The 20,494-nt window shown below is 40.6% G+C and overlaps 1 protein-coding gene across 1 annotated transcript in view; it reads left to right on the top strand.

Moving 5' to 3' along the window:
• LOC145392059 (uncharacterized) overlaps positions 1–20,494 on the top strand; it is a 286,089-nt gene that overhangs the window by 208,189 nt on the left and 57,406 nt on the right. The window contains exons 47-51 of the mRNA XM_080266515.1: positions 2,044–2,184; positions 3,023–3,268; positions 5,065–5,177; positions 13,564–13,759; positions 14,168–14,292. Coding sequence (XP_080122641.1) covers positions 2,044–2,184; positions 3,023–3,268; positions 5,065–5,177; positions 13,564–13,759; positions 14,168–14,292 — 821 coding nt within the window. The remainder of the gene's footprint in view (positions 1–2,043; positions 2,185–3,022; positions 3,269–5,064; positions 5,178–13,563; positions 13,760–14,167; positions 14,293–20,494) is intronic.

Raw genomic sequence — 20,494 nt, 5'->3', positions numbered from 1 at the left:
GAGGAAGACAGTTGCTGGTTCCTTGAAAGCAGTGATAAGGAACAGGGAAGTGAGCATGGAAGTAAAAAAGTTACTACATGACAGTATTGTGATACCAACTCTAACGTATGGAAGTGAAGCCTGGACATTGTTGGAAGGACACAAGTCAAGAGTGAGAGCAGTGGAAATGAGTTATTTAAGGGGAGCCTGTGGAGTCACGTGGAGAGACAGGCTGACGAATGAGGATATAAAGGAGCTTTGTGGTGTGGATGTGGATGTGATAGGAAGCGTTATGAGGAACACACTGAGGTGGTTTGGCCATGTGGAGAGGAAGGAGGGTGAAAGACTGACGAAGAGAGTGTATGTGAGTGAGGTGGAGGGTGGAAGAGGGAGGGGGAGGCCGAGGATGAGATGGAGGGATGGGGTGGAGAGGTATATGAGAGAGGGGGGTGTGAGTTGGGAGCAGGGCAGTGAAATGGCGGGGGACAGGGCGACGTGGAGGCGATTTGTTTGTGGCCACCCCAAACGGGATTGAGGCGTCTGGCAATAGATAGATAGATAGAAGACAGTTCCAGAGTTAACCTGTTGCATACACTGGGAGTAAAGGTTAACTCATGCATGAGAGAGCTGGCCAGAAAAGGACGAGGTTTTGTTGCTGGATGAGTGCTATGCGCCTTTGGTGGTGGTGGAGGGATGTAAGCAGACAGTTCTGAGGAGCATGGACATCCTCATCATTCAAAATGGATGGCTAATTTTCTGGAACTCTGGACTCAACATAATCAGCAAGAAAAGTTGATGACAGTCCTGGGCAGGGAGCTTGCTTACTTGCGTGTGGATATCCTCATGTATCAAGATGAATGGTATGTCACTGGGGACTCAAAAGGCTGCTGTGAAAACATGGTCTCCAGTGCTATAAACACTGCTCACAAGAAGGTAATCACAGTTATGCTCCTTTCTAGCCGAGAGTGACATCACATTGCCTTACATTATACAGTAGCCATTCTTTACTTGCGTAAGTAAGGATTCACAGTTTTCTCGCCCACACTAATGAAGAGCACACTGAAAATTGATATATTAATTGAAGATCGACAATAATGAGTTCCAGATGCAAATAGAAAGTGTGGGGGAGTGTTCCTCAGCCTTTACTGCATTTAGTGAAGCTGTGAAAAACCTGGCATTAGCCTTTTTAGGCCTGAAGTGAGTCTCCTTGACTGTCACAAAATCCCAGTGGTGGTCCCATAGGTGAGTATGTAACTTTTCTTTGTAATGGATGTCTTAGGTGCAGGAGAAGGTTGCCTTCACGTGGTGGCATCAATAGAATGGGCCATTCTGGTTCCTGGTTACACAAATATCTGTCAGCTTCATCCTTATCCTTTGGAAGGAGGAGGATGGACTGCTTGAGAAAGGAATTTTCAGTTTGCAGTTCACTGGGTTCATATCCGGATGAACCTGGCTGTCTCCATATTTCTCAGTATGAGAGAAAAATAGGTTGGGATTGTGAAAAATCTTGTTTCTTAATAAGAAAGAATATTTTACAAACAGCAGTGCTTCAGTAAATTAGGAATTGTCATGAGGAATGATGACTTATACTCTTGATATTATGATATAATGTACCATGACAGTAGCAACTGCATGGAATATAAATTGTTCAGTTACAGTTAGAATGCTATATATGGTGTTGTGGAGAAAACCTAGTATACTGTATTTTAGGATTTATATTAAAATATGAATAAACAGCTTTCAGGCCTGTGTGTTAACTAGTATAATTTCCAAAAATTTTTCTTAAGTTTCTTGTTTCGTAATTGGTTTCATTTGTTCATTTCATTTACAAAGGCTTCAACATGCTTGCATGTGTTGGCCTTGGTCACCTGATGGCACCCAAGGCCAGTGCATGCAAACATGTTGGAGCCTTTATAAAGGAAAGAACAAACAAAAATACATAAAGAAAAGGGTTTTTCTTCATTACAGTTTCTCCTGTACTGTACTTGACTGTATAATAAAAAAACATAATAATCATTCTAGTCATCACAGACATCCAAATAACTAAAATCACTGTTTGCCCAGATTGGTGTTGGTGTGATAAGTAACCTGATTGTGTTCCCGCCCTCGTTCATCATTGTCTACCTCTTCCGCACATCCCGGCCTAGAAAGCTACGCAAGTCACGCATTGAGGCTGCCGTCCGCAAAACAAGTAAGAGAGAGAGAGTATATACTATACAGTATATGGACGTGAAGCTTGGACGTTGTTGGAGGGACACAAGTCAAGAGTGAAAGCAGTGGAAATGAGTTATTTGAGAGGAGCCTGTGGAGTCACATGGAGAGACAGACTGACAAATGAGGAAGTGAAGGAGCATTGTGGTGTGGATGTAGATGTGATAGGAAACATTAGGAGAAACACATTGAGGTGGTTTTGCCATGTGGAGAGGATGGAGAGTGAGAGACTGACAAGGAGAGTTTATGTGAGTGAAGTGGAGGGGGAGAGAGGCAGAGGAAGGCCAAGGATGAGATGGAGGGATGGAGTGGAGAGGTATATGGGAGAGGGGTGTGTGAATTGGGAGCAGGGCAGTGAAATGGCGGGGGACCGGGTGACGTGGAAGCAATTTGTTTGTGGCCACCCTGTATGGAATTAAGGCATCTGGCAATAGATAGATAGATAGACAGATAGATACCAAAGTACAGTTCAGAGTACCAGTACATTGTGCATTAGGTTAAATGGAAGAACTCAAAATATAACTGTTCAGCGAAAATAAACATAGGTTGCAAATGGTGAGATATCAGATTAGTAAGGAAAACAGAGGTGTATACTGTATTGTACATATCACTGCAGTGTTGTAAAGAGAGGCCATTTTATCTGCACTTAATTAGTTTTGGACCCTCATGTGAGAGTTGTGATTTTGCAGATATGGACTGAATAAGCTTAAGATCAGCTACTCTTATTCCATGCTGGGCTGATTCTTTGTAAGGTAGTTTACCTTCCTTGAGTCATTGCTTTATAACCAATGTAAGTTGTACTTAACATGAGCTTGCAGCTTGGCCTGTGCAGACCTTCATTGTGCTTCATCTGAGGTCTGCAGCTTGGCAAGGGTTATATGACATTACATCTCCTTATGGTGCTGACAAGAAGCCTGCACATGGTGGTGCTCTGCATCCTGAGTGGAGCAGCTGTGGCATCCACTCAGGAGCTAGACCTCCTCATATTTATCTGCACCATGCCATGGAAAGAACCCTGAGCCAACCAGGACGAAGCATTGGCTACCACATGGGACCACCAGATCCCTACATGGTGTATGTACTGAACTGTAACCTATAGGACTGCCTCTTAGAAGCAGTTGCTTACTTGTCAACAAGTCAACATGCCCAGACAAACTGGGGTTAAGCAACAACCAGATGTCCTGTCTTACCCCTGACTAAATTCTTATATTTTGGGGCATTTGACTGATAGTATTGCATAAGAATACATACTGTAGTGCTGGTATGTATTATAATACAGGCAGTAGGTAGAGTTGATTCCTAGGCTTTGGTTGGTGAGGAAATCTCGCTTCTTTGTGAGGTTTACTCGGACCTGGGTAAGGCAATGAGATGCGAGGTTTACCTTCTTCTGGTGTCACCTCTGTCTGCATTTTATTCTTTTGGTGATGCTTAATCAGTCACCGCCTGGTCATGTAAAGTACTGGTATAATATAGAACTGCAGTGAACAGGTCATATTGAAGATAGTTATGGCACCCTTTGACTTAGTGATGTAAGGTTTTGTTTTTACTTTGGCTGTTTCTGCTCAGTTCCTGACAATGTTTATGTTAATCTTCACTCATATCACATAATGTGTGTTATTGTTGAGCTCAGAAAATATTAATTATCATTCAGAATTGTAATGCACAGATCATATTGAGAATAATTATGGCACAATTTGTCTCAGGATGTTTTTCATGTGATCAACTGATGGCTATTTCCTGCACAACCTCTGATAAACAACAGAAGTAGGCACCAAGTCACCCAGTTTGTATACATCCTTAAATAATAAAATAAATTTCTATCTATCTATCTATCTATCTATAGCCCGACACCCTAATCCCACAAAGGGTGGCCACAGACAAAACGCCTCCAAGTCACTCTGTCACCCACCATTTGACTACCCTCCCCCCAACTCACCCCCCCCCTCCCTCATATACCTCTCAACTCCATCCCTCCACCTCATCCTCGGTCTACCCCTCCCTCTCCCTCCCTCCACCTCACCTACATACACCCTCTTAGTCAGTCTTTCATTCTCCATTCTCTCCACATTTACTTGTATGAATTTTTTTTAAATATATGGTGAGATTTCTGTAAAAATTCTTGAGTGGACATGTCAGGTTTTGGCACAAAAGATATCAGTTTATTTTTGTTCATGTTAAATGAGGGATACTGGTATTTTTATTCTGTACAACCTAACCAGAACAAGTTGACGTGCCTGACTTGGGGTGAGTGTGGCCACTTAGTTAATTACTCTGTGTTTCCCATGAATTCTTGTATCATTTGTGCAGATGATACTGGAATGCCCTTATGAAGTGAACTTGAATATTTTGTTAGTGTCATTGATAAGACAAATTGCAAAAGTTGCAAGCACAGAGAACATGATACCCCTTAGCATCATAACTTGCAATATGTATAGTCTCATATGCTGCAGCCACATATGAAGGTTATCTTACATAATTGTTTCCAAGCAGGGCAACAAAAAGTTAAAGAGACACTGCTGTAATGAACCATACTTTATTGGAGTTGATGTGTAAGGGTAGGTCTGTTCTTTTAAAAGCAGACATATAGATTAAAGATGAAGGACTATTGGTATGACATTTATGATGCTTAACCCCACCTATTCAGTGACATCGTTTCTGTTTTATTCCTGTCACCTCCAGACAGTTTTGTTCAGTTTAGAACTCAATGATGGCTGTATCTAACCTTCTCCAGTAAGAAAAGGCCAAACCTAAAGTGAATGCAGTCATTTGGGAACAGCAAGAATAAAATAGAAAATATGCCACTGGATTGAAGGGGGTACTTGACTACAACTGCTCAACATTGTATCTGGTATCATTAATGAATCCCCATCAGAGATGGCCCATCGAGCTAAGAATGGAGAGGATGAGGAATCTCTGGTGGAGCATGAGGAACAACAGCGACGCTCAGTACAGGATGGCAACAGGATGATCATAATTGAGAAGAAGGAGTGAGTGTTGAACTTTTCCTTTTTCTAGAGATATCTATTTTACTTTCTGAGTCTAGCCTCAGGCCTCTGTGTTCCTGATGAGGTGGTAAAGTATTGGATGGTGGATAGCTGGATCTATCTGTCAATTATCCAATCCTTTGTTGTCTACCAGTAGTGTAGGGGCCCAGTGCCTGGGTACTCAGTCAAGACATTGAAGGCAAACACCAGATGTTCATCCTTGACTAGTGTTTATGTGGGCAATAAATTCCAGTACCTCTCAGATGTAAACCTATATAGGTGACATCCATTTGGAATGTTTGAACAACCGAGACCACCCCATGTTATGTGGAGACAGCCACTTGAAAGAAAGATCAGACTTTCTTCACCACTTCTAGCATATAGAGGAGGTGCGAGAAGAATATGTCTCAGACCATGGAAACTGATTCAGAGTCTTTCATTAACTCTCCGGAATGCAGTCAAAGGAGGACACACCTCTCCCAGAGTTTCTCACTAAATATCTGTGCCACCTTTTGGCATCATCCTGTGACCAGGACCATCCAAGCACCATCCTTTGGCAGTACCATTGTTATTAGTTTGCTCATGTCTACACTATTTATATATTTTTGCTCCTGCTGTGAGTTGAAAATGCCCTTATACATTTCTCTTTTGAATTTTCTATAAACTTTTAGGGTGTGCACTTTTTTTTTATTTTTTTTTTTCAGTGATACTTTACTTTGCTCCTGGAAGGATTCTTGATTCCATCCTCCTTTGCATTCGTATCTACACTGTATCTGTCTAAAGCCAGGCACCATAATACCGTTAGGGGTGGTCATTTGGCTTTGAGTTTGTTTTTTTAAGGGGAGGGGCACTAACCCTCCACCAACTTATTTGTTTACACTTAGGGAATGCAGCATTTATTGTGGAAATTTAGGGCTTTTGAATCTGTTTTACAGTACTGTACTTTTTTTTTTTTTTATCAGTACATGCTCAGTGATTATTTTTAAGTTTAAAACACAGATTTAGTTTAATTTTGGTTTGCCATCATTTCATAAATTGGATTCTGTTGCTGCATATCTACAATGTTGCAGTACAACCCAGCTTCCCTGTACTAACCCTACTTGTACTCATCTATTTCTAATTCCAAAAACAAGCCTGAGCTCCTTTAATTTCCACTTCCTAAAACTTTTTTTTTTTTTTATCATAGTAGTCTTTAAAGCTGTTCACAGGTGTGCTCGCATTTCTTTTGCTTGCCGTTGTAAAGCAGCTACTTGGGAATCCATGAGCAGCAATAATGTAAATAGCATGAGTTTAAAGAAGGTGGTTAAAGGAATGCAAACAAGAAGAAAAAGACCAGGCTGGCATAGAATGGCCTGAATATTTACACAGTGCTAGTGGACAGAGCTGCCAAAGAACTGGGGCAAAGTAATGAAGATGGAAGTCAGGATATGAATAGACATAGCGAATAGGACATAGCTAGTCTTCCCATAGAAAACTTCAATGATGTAGTATCTTCACTTTCAGAGAGAGAGTAATGTATTTTAGACATAAAAAGATCGTCATCACGCCTCATGAGTCCTTGTAAATGGAGACAGGTAGTAATTCACCCCCACCTCAGTAAACTGAGTCTGAGATAATTCTTGTAGCCACCACTTCCAATGTCTCTGTGATGATGTAAGTGGCTTGATAGCCTCTTCTGGGTTCCTGTAGAAGAAGTGAATGGAGCATAAAAAAGAAAAATAAAGAAATGGGCAGTTAGAAGTTAAGTCGCAGCATACCCATTGGCACTGCAGTCACAAAGTATACAAGAGGTTTACACCATGAGAAGTTGGAGATAAGCATATGTACCCACTACCTCTTAACCCCTTAAGTATGCAAATCTCCCAGCCCGCCTACCCCCAGAACCACAGAAAGGTTCCAGTTTTTCAGCTTTCACCAAGATAAAAAATTTTCTTGCAGATTTCAAGAGCTTGAGTTTACACACTTTAAATTGTATATTTCTCTCTCATATGACTGATGGTTACCACAATATTGACCATCAAAGAACTTCAAAAATAAAAATTGTTACCCCTCACATATATAGAGAGAGAGAAAAAAAAATATTGCACCAAAGTAAATTTTGGTTTTATAGATTTGAAGAGCTTGGTTTTGCACACTAGAATATGTATATTTCACTCTCATATGTCTAATGGTAACTGGTTACCACCCAGTCAACTGTCAAAAATAAAATAAAAGTTACTCCTCGCAATGAGCAAGAATGGGATGCCCTTGAGAAATACAGGGGGGAAAAAGGAGGTGGAGGGAGCGTGGGAGGACATCAGGAGGGAAAGGGAAGGAATATGCCTGCCACACACAGCCAATACAGTCTAGAGAGGGTATGGGGGGTAGTTTGGGTGGGAGGGAACACAGAGGGCAGGGTCCAATGGAGCAGAGGGAGGTGGAGAGATGACCTGGGGGGGGGTCCCTACACCTTGGGAGGGGCCGGATCATGTCTCCCACCACCAAATCTCTTAGTTTCCATTGGCTAGGTACCATTTACATCATAAAAGAAGCAGGGTTACAGCTCTCCAGTTTTATGTAACCATGCTATGATCATGGGACATAGGACTTTAGGTACGAAGTTCAGGAAACAGTGATAATTGTACATAGTACAGTATTTAAGGGGTTAACCCCTAGGCTGCTGTGGCCCTAAACATATCCTGTGTTTGTGGTGCAGGAAAACTGGTTAAAAAAATTGTTTTTGTATCTTGTGTTTTGACACACTTACACCTAACCAAACATGATAACATTTGTCGAACGAAATTTACACTTCACACTGACGATCTACGACCCACTCATCAAGCATAAGCACGCGGTAGATGCAAAAAATGACCGAAAAGTTCACAATATTTCACGTGGCTCTTCCAGAATGTACGACGCAGTCTACCAATCAACATTTCTGGAATTCTATACGCAGCAGAGGGGTTAAGAATAAGAGTAGACTTGGTTTTTATGATACCAAGCGAAGATACTGGTGGTTTAATCAAAAGTATACCTTGGAGTTACCTGATTAGTTACATACAGTACATCTTAGATATTTAACCACCCTCACACACTCCTACACAGAACTCCAATAACCCCTATCAGCCATACAAAATACAGGCAGTCCTTTTTATAACGATGAGATGTGTTTGGGAAAACCCATTGCTGAACCAGGGTATCATTAAATGGGGACTTTATAACGTAGAAAGTATAGGAATGCGTTTGGGAGCCTTGTGATCACCTCCCCCCCCAACCACATCCAAAACCTACCCAGATGAGTGCAAAAACAAGTTTCTAGCTCACCTAAACCCCAAATAGCTTTAAATCAAGCTAAACTAAGCCTAAAAGCTGTTATAACCGACCTAAACCTAAAAATGAAATGTGAAAATCATCAAAAATAAGTCTGGAGAAAATTAAACTTAGTAAAATATATCCCAAAATGGCAGTGTTCACTCCACCTATGACTAAAACACATTAATCTGAGTCTAAAAATAGTTTATAAATCAACCTTAACAAAATTTAAGTCTATAACATCATCAAAATTGGTTTAAGAAAGCCCATCCTATAAAAACCAATCGGATAACCAGGGACTGGCCATCGATAGGCAGGAAGTGTTAATTTTTTATACCGCTAAGGTGGGGTATCGCTTAGAGGGGGATTGTATTGCTGGGTATGGCTGTACCATACTTAACAGTATCACTAAACCACAAATGTGCATTTCCAAGACCCATACCACCATCACCTCCAACACTCAACACATCCCTTCATATGAGGAATAAGCAGACATACTTGTAAACCTCTCTGGAGACAAGTTACTTAACATCATCTTACAATGAGTCTGAAAAACAACCCTTATAACATAGACAGTCCATTCCTTTCAAATACAGTGCAAGGTTCATCACTCCAGAACAGACTCTTAACATTATTCAGAAAGCAGAGAACTCTACAAGCACAGGGTCAGATGGCATCAGCTTCCTACACCTGAGACATAATTATTAGGACCACAAGGAATTCAGGCCCTCACAAACATCAGCAACTACCATGCACACTTTAGCATTCCCATTGTTTGGAAACATGGAACAGTCATCACTATAGCTACTTAAACCAAAGACCCAACACTCCCTTCTTCAGAATGACCCATAATATTGTACTACTTAGCACACGTCCAAAATAACTCTGAACACCTCATTCTCAACAGTCACTTCCCATGTTCCTCTTGCTTCGTCACAACACTGATTCAGAGCACCACACCCTGCAGACACCTTACTGACTGATCTCGCACAACAAGCATCAGATGATATAAACTCTGCGGCACTAACACAGTGCACACTTCTCACAACAGTAGATATTATTAAAGCCTTCGATACTCCCTCCTGATGCATACATTTCACTAAGATATGCAAAACACCATGGACAGCGCCATCCTTCATTGGCTTGGCAATGATTTGTCTGATTGACAAGCACATGTAACATTCCATGGCATGTCATCATGTAATACAATATTTCCCTACTTGAGTTCCACAGGGCTCCTTTCTCTCACCTATGCTCTTTGCCTTATGCATGCATGATATTCCCACACCACAGCCACCCACATATATTGCCTCATATGCAGATGATGTCACTGTAACAACCATACCACACTGCAGACACAGCCTGTACACTGCAACAGGACTACCTTAACACACTGCAGACTTGGGTTGAGGACAACAGGCTGATCATTGCCTCAACTAAATCCACCACCACACATATCACCGACAGTAAATATGATCACAAGTACTCCCCCTCCTCCTCATTGCACTTGACAAGGCACGTGTGCCACACCCCCCCACCACTAAGATCCTTGGAGTGACATTTGACACCAGACTCACCTTCAAGGATCATGTACAAGACTTCAAGAGGTGGTGCACTCCAGGACTCAGTGCACTCAGGCAACTATAGGGCCAGACATTGGGCAACAAAAGAAATATACTCCTTTCTCTGCAAACAGTATATTTGATTCCTATATCTCCCCAGCATGAGCTGCCATCTTATCTAATACCCACTACTACATCTTGCAAACCATGCAGAGCAGTGTTATACACATCACTACTTGCTGCATCAGAAGACTCCGACAGCCCACTTACACTCAGAAACTAAAGTCCTCCTTATCAGAGACTCCCTTGATATAAGGGACACTCTGTTTGTGAAGAAGCCAGTTACAGTACACAACACCTCTGTCTTTACATGACAGAAACACACAATGCACCCAGGCACATAAAGCAATCTCCACACAAATATTATCAAACCCTGTCCAACAGTATCCAACCTCCAGACATTCCAACACTAACAATGAAGAAACACCTACATACTTACTTGACACACAGGACAATACAACACCTTGATCACATCACCATACTCCAAGCCTCCCCTCCTGACATCCATCTATCGGAGGTGTCCCTAAATACAGGTGATTGAGTTCACCTAGCTAGGCTTAGAGCAGGACATTATCCAGCCCTTCTCAGGTATCAGCTTAGATTTGGGTGTGCTGGAATCACAGATGACACATGCCCAGCTTGTAGAACAGACTCACACAATACCACACACATAATGTAGCTCTTCACAGCACATGCCACAGTAAGATGCAGACACATCATGAACAATGTTGGAAACCTATTGGAAAACAAGCCTGTGGTTGGCAGGTCTGCTTGATCAGATGGACCTGGTTTGAGGAATAACAACAACGCAGAACTGATAAATTTGACTAAATGGTATTGATGCCTCTCTCAGATATTGTAACTATTCCCATCCACATGCACTCAGTATTTTATTTATTTATTTCAGGGTTGGCAAAAAACCCCGTTTTTTTTTTAAAGCCCAACCCACCTGGGTTTTTCGTTTTTTTTTTTTTTTTTTTCCCCACAAAATACCCCCCCAAAAATGGGGAAAAGTGGGTTTTTTCAAAGTTTACCTTAAATTCAAATAAAATAATGTTTCCACTGTACATAATTATGAATAGCCCAATAGAATCTTATTTTTCACACAGTTATTTGAATGAGGGAAATGAACACAATCATGTTTTGACCTTTTTGGCTGTTATCTTTGGGCTGCCTGCTACACAGCAAAACATGCTTCAACATGAGAGGCTTGAGAGCACTGCACATCTCATGAGCTGGCAAAGATCAGTCCACACTACACAATAGTAGAAGGAGTCATTTGCCTCGCTACTCTCCTTTCTTTGGTAATTATATATACTTGCATTTCTCAATCTTCTAAATAATTGTTATTGAAAATTCTGTGGCAAAAGTGATTTCACACATTATCTTAGAAGTAATAATAGCTTTTGGTAACCAAATACCTAAGCCTATAAAATACATCTATTTTAAAAAGAAAGCAATGTTTATAATCTATTTCTATAGAATTATTGATATTTGGTAATGATATGAGACAACATATAGTATAAGTTAACTCCAGTAACGATTACTGGTATATAACAAATTTATCCCACTCCTTAATAAAACAACATTTATCAACAACAATTTTACTCTTAGTTTTAAAACTTTTAAAATTAGAGACAGGTAGTGCTGGCTGTAAAGTTTGTATTCACCACATTACATGTGGATGTATAAAAACTGAATCTGCTGAGAAGGAAAGCAGTGTAAAAATATTCTTAAGATGAAGAAAACTTTGACCTGATTTTTTGAAATTGCAATAAGGAATCTATCTATCTATCTATCTATCTATTGCCAGACGCCATAATCCCTTAAGGGATGGCCATTTGACTTTGAGTTATTTGTTTTATGGGGAGGGGCACTAACCTTCCACCAGCCCACTTGCTGACACGTAGGGAGCACGTATGATTTGGTTATATGGTTACCACCCAGCATTGTAAATGGTTTCTTGGCTTACAGGAAACCATTTGGCTTGTCACTCAATGTAAAGCCACCTGTAAAGGAAAGAAAAGCAATAAGTGACAAGAGAGATGGGAGAAACAGGGAGAGAGGACGACAGGCACAGAAAAAGAATGATAAAGGCTAAGGAAGAAGTAGGCAGCACTACATCAAGTGAGTGGATGATGGTCGCCACCACCTACCACCAGTAAGGAATAATGTTATTATTTTTCAGGAAATATTACTATTTCATGTTGGTAAGTCATTTAGAAGTGAAGTGTCATTTTTATTTTATCACTGAGGCAAAGAATTGCATTTTTATTTGAAAAAAAAAAAAAAAAAGGTTTTTATGTTATATTGGTTGGGTAACATGACAAGAACCATAATTTACTGTGACACAAAAGCATTATCATTTCAAAAGAAAAGGATATTGGTTATAAAAGCTATTAGAAAAATAGAAGTACCGGTATTATGAATCGTTTTGAAAAAATCAAAGAACAACATTCATATTTGCAAAGAACATGTTTTACTTATGTTGGTGATGAGAAATGTAATAAGCTTTTTTTTTTTTTTCCCACTAAGTTTATGCTTCCAAAATATTATAAATACTTGGTGATGTTGTGGGGGCGCTCACCATCCACTCATTCGATGTAGTGCTGCTGTCGGGAGTCTGCCCTTTCCTCTCCTTCATCCTTCTTTCCTGCCATCCTCTTCTGTCTTCCTTTACTTCATTCTTTCCTTGTCCTTCTTCCTACGGTTAACTTTACACTCCCTCTTTTTTCTTTCCTTCATTCTTTCCTCTTCCTTCTGCCGGTGGGTGACTCTACACTGAGTGACAAGCCAAATGGTTTCCTGTGCACCAGGAAACCATTTACTATGCTGGGTGGTAACTATATAACCAAATTTTGACACCTGGTGATTTATGTGGGTAATTATTGCACTCCAATCGGATTGAACCGATGAAGGTTTATATCCAAGAGATGGTTGGGGTTGATTGCTCATGTAATACCACTCAGGGATGAGTGAGGCTGGTCACTCTCATCTTAAATGTCAGGACCAACTGCCTAGCCCCGGGTTCCTACGCTCCTCTTGGGGCAATGTGGGATTGGATGATGGATGGATGGTGATGTGTTTTTTTAACCAGTGAAATAGAATATGATTAAGTAGCTATTATTTACTTCTGATATTGTGTGCAAAAATATAACCACTTAATCAAATAAAACTGAATTTGGTATTAAATACATTATTTTTAAAAACCCAGTAATGTGGGTAAAATAGTGGGTTTCTTCAAGTGGGTTTTACTGAAAAAACCTGGGTGGGTAAAACCGGGTTACCCACTTTGGTGCCAACCCTGATTTATTTATTTATTTATTTTTTTTTTTTTTTCGTGGCTTGTCATTCCGAAATTACAGTAAATAGATAACCTCTAACTTTAATTGGTCTCACCAGTTTAACCTCTTCTTCCCCAAACACCACAGTGAAAATTTAGTAAAAATTAAAGCTGAATATTTTGGGGCTGACAGGAAGAAAAAGAAGAGGTTCACCCTGCCATGGTTCTTTGCTATAGTGGCCTGGCTTTTGGTGGCCGCCTGCATTGCTGTCTCAGTCTTCTTCCTTCTGATGTATGGCATCCAGTTTGGTAATAACAAAACCACCAAGTGGGTCACATCACTTGTGGTCTCATTCTTTTCTTCTGTTCTCTTCATCCAGCCCCTTAAGGTAAGTAGGAATATACTTTGTCATTTTTCATTCATCTCTTACTTGGCTTTTACATTATGCACCTGTGACCGTAATCTCATTGGATCAGAGTTTTCCCTACTGATCTTTTTTTATGTTGAACCTAGGTACATTTTCCTATAATTCCAATAGTTTCTCAATACAGGTAATCATATCTTTATTGTTTTAAGTGAATTGATGTGCAATTGAAAAAATAAGAATACTCCAGGTAAAGAACTAAGAGTGGCTCCAGTTTTATGAATATGGATTAACAGTGAATGTGAGCCTCCTCACTAACTTGGTAAAATGACCATCTGTTATCAATTATTTGTATTTACCCTGTTTCTTCCAGATTGTTTTGTCAGACACATGCATCTCTCTTTCATACTGTTATTCTTTCTGTGTTTTTAGATTTTCTTGATGACAATGCTCCTGAGTGCCATTTTCAAGAAAGGGGATCTAGATGTGGATGATGCAGATGAGGATGAAGAAGACCCTTATTTAGAGCAGGATGAGGCTTGGTTGCACCCAGGTGAGTTGCAACACCCTCTCAACCCAGGTGACAATGACTGTTAACTGTAATTGTCCTCCATGGTGAAGAGAGGCATACTGTATTCTTTTACTCAAACTGGACTAAAAAAGCCATCTCTCCAACTTGAATGCTGATCTGTAACAAGAGAGTAACACTGGAATATAGTGCTAATCATGAAAAATGCTGTCAAAAGGATGTCAAGCTACAGCATTATCTTCTGCTATCTAGCCATGCAAAATAAGCTGTAAAAGGATATACATCTGGGCCAGGTCGTGATGGAAGATCTATGTGGTTCATGTAGTGTTCTGCCAGCTGAGCTAACATTGAGCATCATAGCATTTAAGTGAACCACCTTTGCATTTGCAGTTGTACACTCATAAGATATCTGTGATTGCTATAGTGGTCCCAGGCTCATCTGGATGTGAACTCAGTGGAATACCTGCTGATGCTGTCCCTCTCCTGGAGTCCATCATTTTCCTTTTGGGGGACAGGGAGGGGGTTGAGGAGTATTTCTATAAATGTGCAGCACAGCCATTCAGTAATATTGGTGCCACTAAGGAGAGGTTGTCCTTGGGAAGCTGGCCACTCAGAGATTGATGTTGAGTTCTGCTGCCAGTGAGAAAATAGTCTCTGAGATTTGAAGTGCTTATCCAACCAGAATAACTGTTGATGATGACTGCAGAACATTTCAGAAACTTAAAAGTTAACCACTTGGCTGATCCTCAACCCTTCTACTAAGTTTGATCCAAATCAGGTAAAAACTGTAGTAGTTATTTTGTCCACATGCAATCACACGGATCAGACTTTGACCTTGACCTTTGGCTGATTGTTTTCAAAATTAAATCGCAGTGTTCTTGCCTTGCCCTCAGTCCTTGAACACACTTTGATCGATATCAGATAAAACTTGAAGTTGACCTTCCTAGGTCAGAATTTGACCTGGCCTAGTGGCCTGTTGTTTGAAAAAAGTAGTAGGTCTTCTTGCTTGACCATCAGTCCTTCCATCAGGTTTGCATAAAATTGGATCAGAGCTGTTTGTTTTGTTATGCACACACACACACACACACACACACACACACACACACACACACACACACACACACACACACACACACACACACACACACACACACACACACACACACACACACACACACACACACACACACACACATCAGAAAGAGAGAAAGACCTAGGTGTGCTTATCAATAACAGACTATCTCCGGCTGACCACATCAGCGAGAAGGTACGGAACATGTATACACTGCTTGCAAATATGAGAATAGCATTCACATACATAAATGAAGACATGCTAAGAAGGATAATAACATCATTCATTAGACCAACCCTGGAATATGCATCAGTAGTCTGGAGTCCTCATCACAAAAGGCATATAGACAGGATTGAAAAAGTTCAAAGGGTTGCTACAAGATGGATACCAAGCTTAAGGGATCTAAGCTACGAAGAAAGACTAAATAAACTGAATCTACCAACACTACAGGAGAGAAGGAAAAGAGGTGACATGATAATGCTATACAAGTGCATATCAGGAAAGGAGAAAATAGACATAAATGATTACTTAACATATGGAGAAGCATCAGCAAGAGGACACTGCAAACAACTGCATAAGAAGAGAGGTGATAAAGATGTAAGGAAATTCAGTTTCCCAAACAGAGCAATTGATCAATGGAATGCACTACCGAATGAAATAGTGTGTGCCAAAGCAATTCACAAATTTAAGGATATGTACGATAAATATGGTTTAAGACACTGGACAGTACGAGCTTGACTCATTCCTGTAAAGATACAATTAGGTAAGAACAATTAGGTAAGAACACACACACACACACAAAAACAATATCCTGCTATTCCATTGTAAATGTGATTTTAATAATTCATGACCAGTGCAAACACACACACACACACACACACACACACACACACACACACACACACACACACACACACACACACACACATTTGACACAGTACCACACCAAAGACTTTTATGGAAACTGTACCATCAAGGAGGAATTCGAAGCAACTGTATTGTTGGATGCAAGATTTTCTCATAAGAAAAGAAATGAGAACAGTACTAAAGGGAAACTACTCATCATGGAAAGAAGTGACTAGTGGAGTACCACACAGCTCAGTGCTGGCACCAATCATGTTTATAGTGTATATAAATGATATAGGCAGTAACACTGGAAATGAACGCTATCTAAATATGTTTGCAGATGATGCAAAAATACAAAGAAGAATTATTAACACAGACTCTTGTAAAGAGCTACAAGAAGAATTAAATAAACTTCATGAATGGAGTAATACATGGCAAATGGAATTCACTGTGGACAAGTGTCATGTAATCAAGTTTGGTAAAAGTGGAAAAAACCTGATTGGGATTATACTTTAGGAAATAAAACCCTACACACATCAGAAAGAGAGAAGGACCTAGGTGTGATTGTCAATAACAGACTATCTCCGGCTGACCACATCAGTGAGAAGGTACGGAACATGTATATACTGCTTGCAAATATGAGAATAGCGTTTACATACATAAATGAAGACATGGTAAGAAAGATAATAGCATCATTGATCAGACCAGCCCTGGAGTATGCATCAGTAGTCTGGAGTCCTCATCTCAAAAAACACATAGACAAGACTGAAAAAGTTCAAAGGGCCGCTACAAGATGGGTACCAAGCTTAAGGGATCTAAGCTACGAAGAAAGACTAAATAAACTGAATCTACCAACACTACAGGAGAGAAGGAAAAGAGGTGACATGATTATGCTATATAAATGCATATCAGGGGAGGAGAAAATAGACATAAATGATTACTTAACCTATGGGGAACCATCAGCAAGAGGACACTGCAAAAAACTGCATAAGAAGAGAGGTGATAAAGACGTAAGGAAATTTAGTTTCCCAACTAGAGCAATTGATCAGTGGAATGCACTACTGAATGAAATAGTGTGTGCCAAAACAATTCACAATTTTAAGGATATGTATGATAAATATGGTGTAAGACACGGGACAGTTTGAGCTTGACTCATTCCTGTAAAGATACAATTAGGTAAGAACACACACACACACACACACACACACACACACACACACACACACACACACACACACACACACACACACACACACACACCAAAACAATATCCTGTTATTCCTTTGTAAATGTGATTTTAATAATTCATGTCCAGCAGGTGTATTATAGGAATGTAGTTTTATTTTCAGTGTTATCATTACATATACAGTAGTATGTGATGTTGGCATCTGTCATTTAGCTAGAATCTGACAATAGCTTCATGTCTCCCCTGTGCCTGACCATTGCACCCATTCTCTTACTTTTATATTTCAATATTTCTTGTCCCAGCCACCAGTAGCCATGTACTGCTAATATAAAAACATATCCCTCTCATTCATTTTGTTTGTTTTGTTTTGTTTTTAAAGGCTCCAACATGTGTGCATGTGTTGGCCTTGGTCATCTAATGGTGGCTTTCCGTGCAGCTCGATCTCTGGGAGCTTTCCTGTTCAGTCCTTTATCCCTAAGGTCACATTCAGTGATCCCGTCCCAGGTCTTTTTCTGTCTACCTCTCGCAGCCCTACCCCTAACATTAACACTTCTCACTTTCTGCACCCATTTGTTATCCCTCATCCTTTCCATATGCTCAAACCATCTCAATTTACCTCTCCTCATCACCACACTAATACTCTCCAGTCCCATCCTACCTCTCAACTCTTCCATCGTGAACCTAGCCCTGGCAGGCCTCACACTCTGAGACGCATTACACATCCACCTAATCATTGCTATTTCTGTATGTTTGAGCTTGTGAATATCCTTTTCCTTTACTGCCCAGGTCTCACTGTCATACTGCATTACACTCCTAGCACATGACGCATACAAAGATCCCTTAGCACGGAGGAAGGGCCCTCTCAGTGTCAGGAGAGGCAACAGCTTCCTGAACTCCTTCCAACCACTCCTCACTCTAGCTACTGAGCTAGCTCCAGCCCCATCTCCAGCACATAAAATGTCTCCCAAATAACAAAACTATTCCACACATGCGAGAGACTCACCAGCAAGACCAATCCATTCACAGCTGACAGTCTCCACATGCTTTCCCTGACACACCACACACATGAAATTAGCCCTATCTGCAGTCTATTTCTAACACCACTACATCTCTGATGTGCCCACTTATCACAATCACTTTACAAGATGGAATTACTTCCCATGCCCTTGTGGCAGATAACACATAGTCACTCTCCCTCTTCTTTAACAGTATTGTACTGCCACCAGCCTTAGGTACCATTACATGTGTTTTATATGCATTTACTCTTAAGCCCTTGTGCCCCATACCATCTCTCTACTTCCTAAGTCTTTCCTTCACCTCCCTTTCATTCTCTGCAATCAGCACCAAATCATCAGCTTACTCTACCCCGGGAGACCATTTCTGAAGTCACGTGAGGGCTTTCAGGTACCTTGATAAACAACAAGAGACTACTGACCCCTGATGCACACCAACATTCATGGAAAACTCATCACTCAAATCTTCATTCACCCTTACCTGGATGCAAGCACCCAAATACATACCCAAAATCACCCCAACCAGCCACCCCTCGATCCCAAGCTCTCTCATTACCCACTTCGCCACCTCTCTAGAGACTCTGTCAGAGGCCTTTTCCAGATCAACAAAAACAAAGTATAGATCCCTTTTCTTTCCTATATATTTTTCCTGAAGTTGTCAAACAATGACTATGGCATCATGGGTCTCTTTGCCTGGCATAAACCCAAACTGCATCTCATCATTATTCACTCTTTTTCTAATTATACCTTCTAGAACTCTTTCCATTACCTTCATTATCCAGTTCAAAAGCTTTATGCTTCTATAATTTCCTGTTTCCAGGGCACTGCCCTTCCCCTTATGCACATTTACAATTACACTCTTCAGCCAGTCATCTGGGACAGTGCACTCATATATAATCATATTTATCAAGTCAGTGACTAACCCCACTCCCATATCTCCTGGTGGCGACCATCATCCACTTGCTTGATGTAGTGCAGCCTACTTCTTCCTTAGCCTTTATCATTCCTTTTTTGTGCCTGTCCTCCTCTCTTCCTGTTTCTCCCATCTTTCCTGTCACTTCTTATTGCCTTTCTTTCCTTTACAGGTGGCTTTGCAATGAGTGACAAGCCAAATGTTTTCCTGTAAGCCAAGAAACCATGTACAATGCTGGGTGGTAACCATATAACCAAACCGTACGTGCTCCCTATGTGTCAAAAAGTGGGTTGGTGGAGGGTTAGTGTCCCTCCTTGTAAAATTAATAACTCAAAGGTAAATGGCCACCCCTTATGGGATTATGGCATCTGGCAATAGATAGATAGATAGATAGATAGACTTTCAACATTTCAGCAGTCAACCCAGACACACCTGCTGCCTTCCCCACCTACATCCTGCCTATTGCCTTGCACACAGTAGCAGTGTCAATCAAAGGCCAAGGGCCAAACACTGGCTCTGCTGGTTTCAAACCTTCCCTGTCCCAGTCAAGCTCGTCATTCAACAACCAATTGTAATGCTCACTCCAGACGTCTTTAATATCCCCACTGTTCACGACTACCTTTCTTTCATCATTCTTCACACACTGCTTACCTATGATATCCCTGTTTTCCCCCTTCATCTGATTTGCTACCCTTAATATCATGTTATTCCTTTCCAAACTATTAAGATTATCAAGTAAAAGGCACTGAGACTCAGACTTTGCCCTGTAAACTGCTTTTCTAACCCTACACCTGGCAGCCAAGTATTCTTCTTTGTTTCCTCCCTTTTTCCAATCATGGAAAAGCCTTCTTTTCTCCTTAGCTGCAGCTTCTACACCCTCATCCCACCACCAAGTTACAATATGTATTAGTGGGTCCCTTGTCCATCCACATACTGAATCAGTAACTCACAGGAGGTTGTCCTTGAGAGCTCTTTACTGTTCATTAACACTTTTGTCAGTGGCTTCCTGTACAGCCATCAATCTACTCATCTCACTATAGGAGGCATCCCATACTACACTACATGATTTTTCAACATCCTTATATTCCTTTTAGGCACATAGGTCCTCTTTTTCATCACCCACTCCTTAAGCAAATCAGTCAGTTTTTTTATTCTTATTATTTAAACCTTTGAGGCTAGAATGTCATCCTCTCTTGAATA

Source organism: Coenobita brevimanus, chromosome 21 (assembly GCF_032717465.1).
Source record: "Coenobita brevimanus isolate Jiangsu-jjx chromosome 21, ASM3271746v2, whole genome shotgun sequence".
Taxonomy (NCBI): domain Eukaryota; kingdom Metazoa; phylum Arthropoda; class Malacostraca; order Decapoda; family Coenobitidae; genus Coenobita; species Coenobita brevimanus.
Note: the sequence above shows the minus strand (reverse complement) of the source record. Positions and strands in the feature narration are given on the sequence as shown.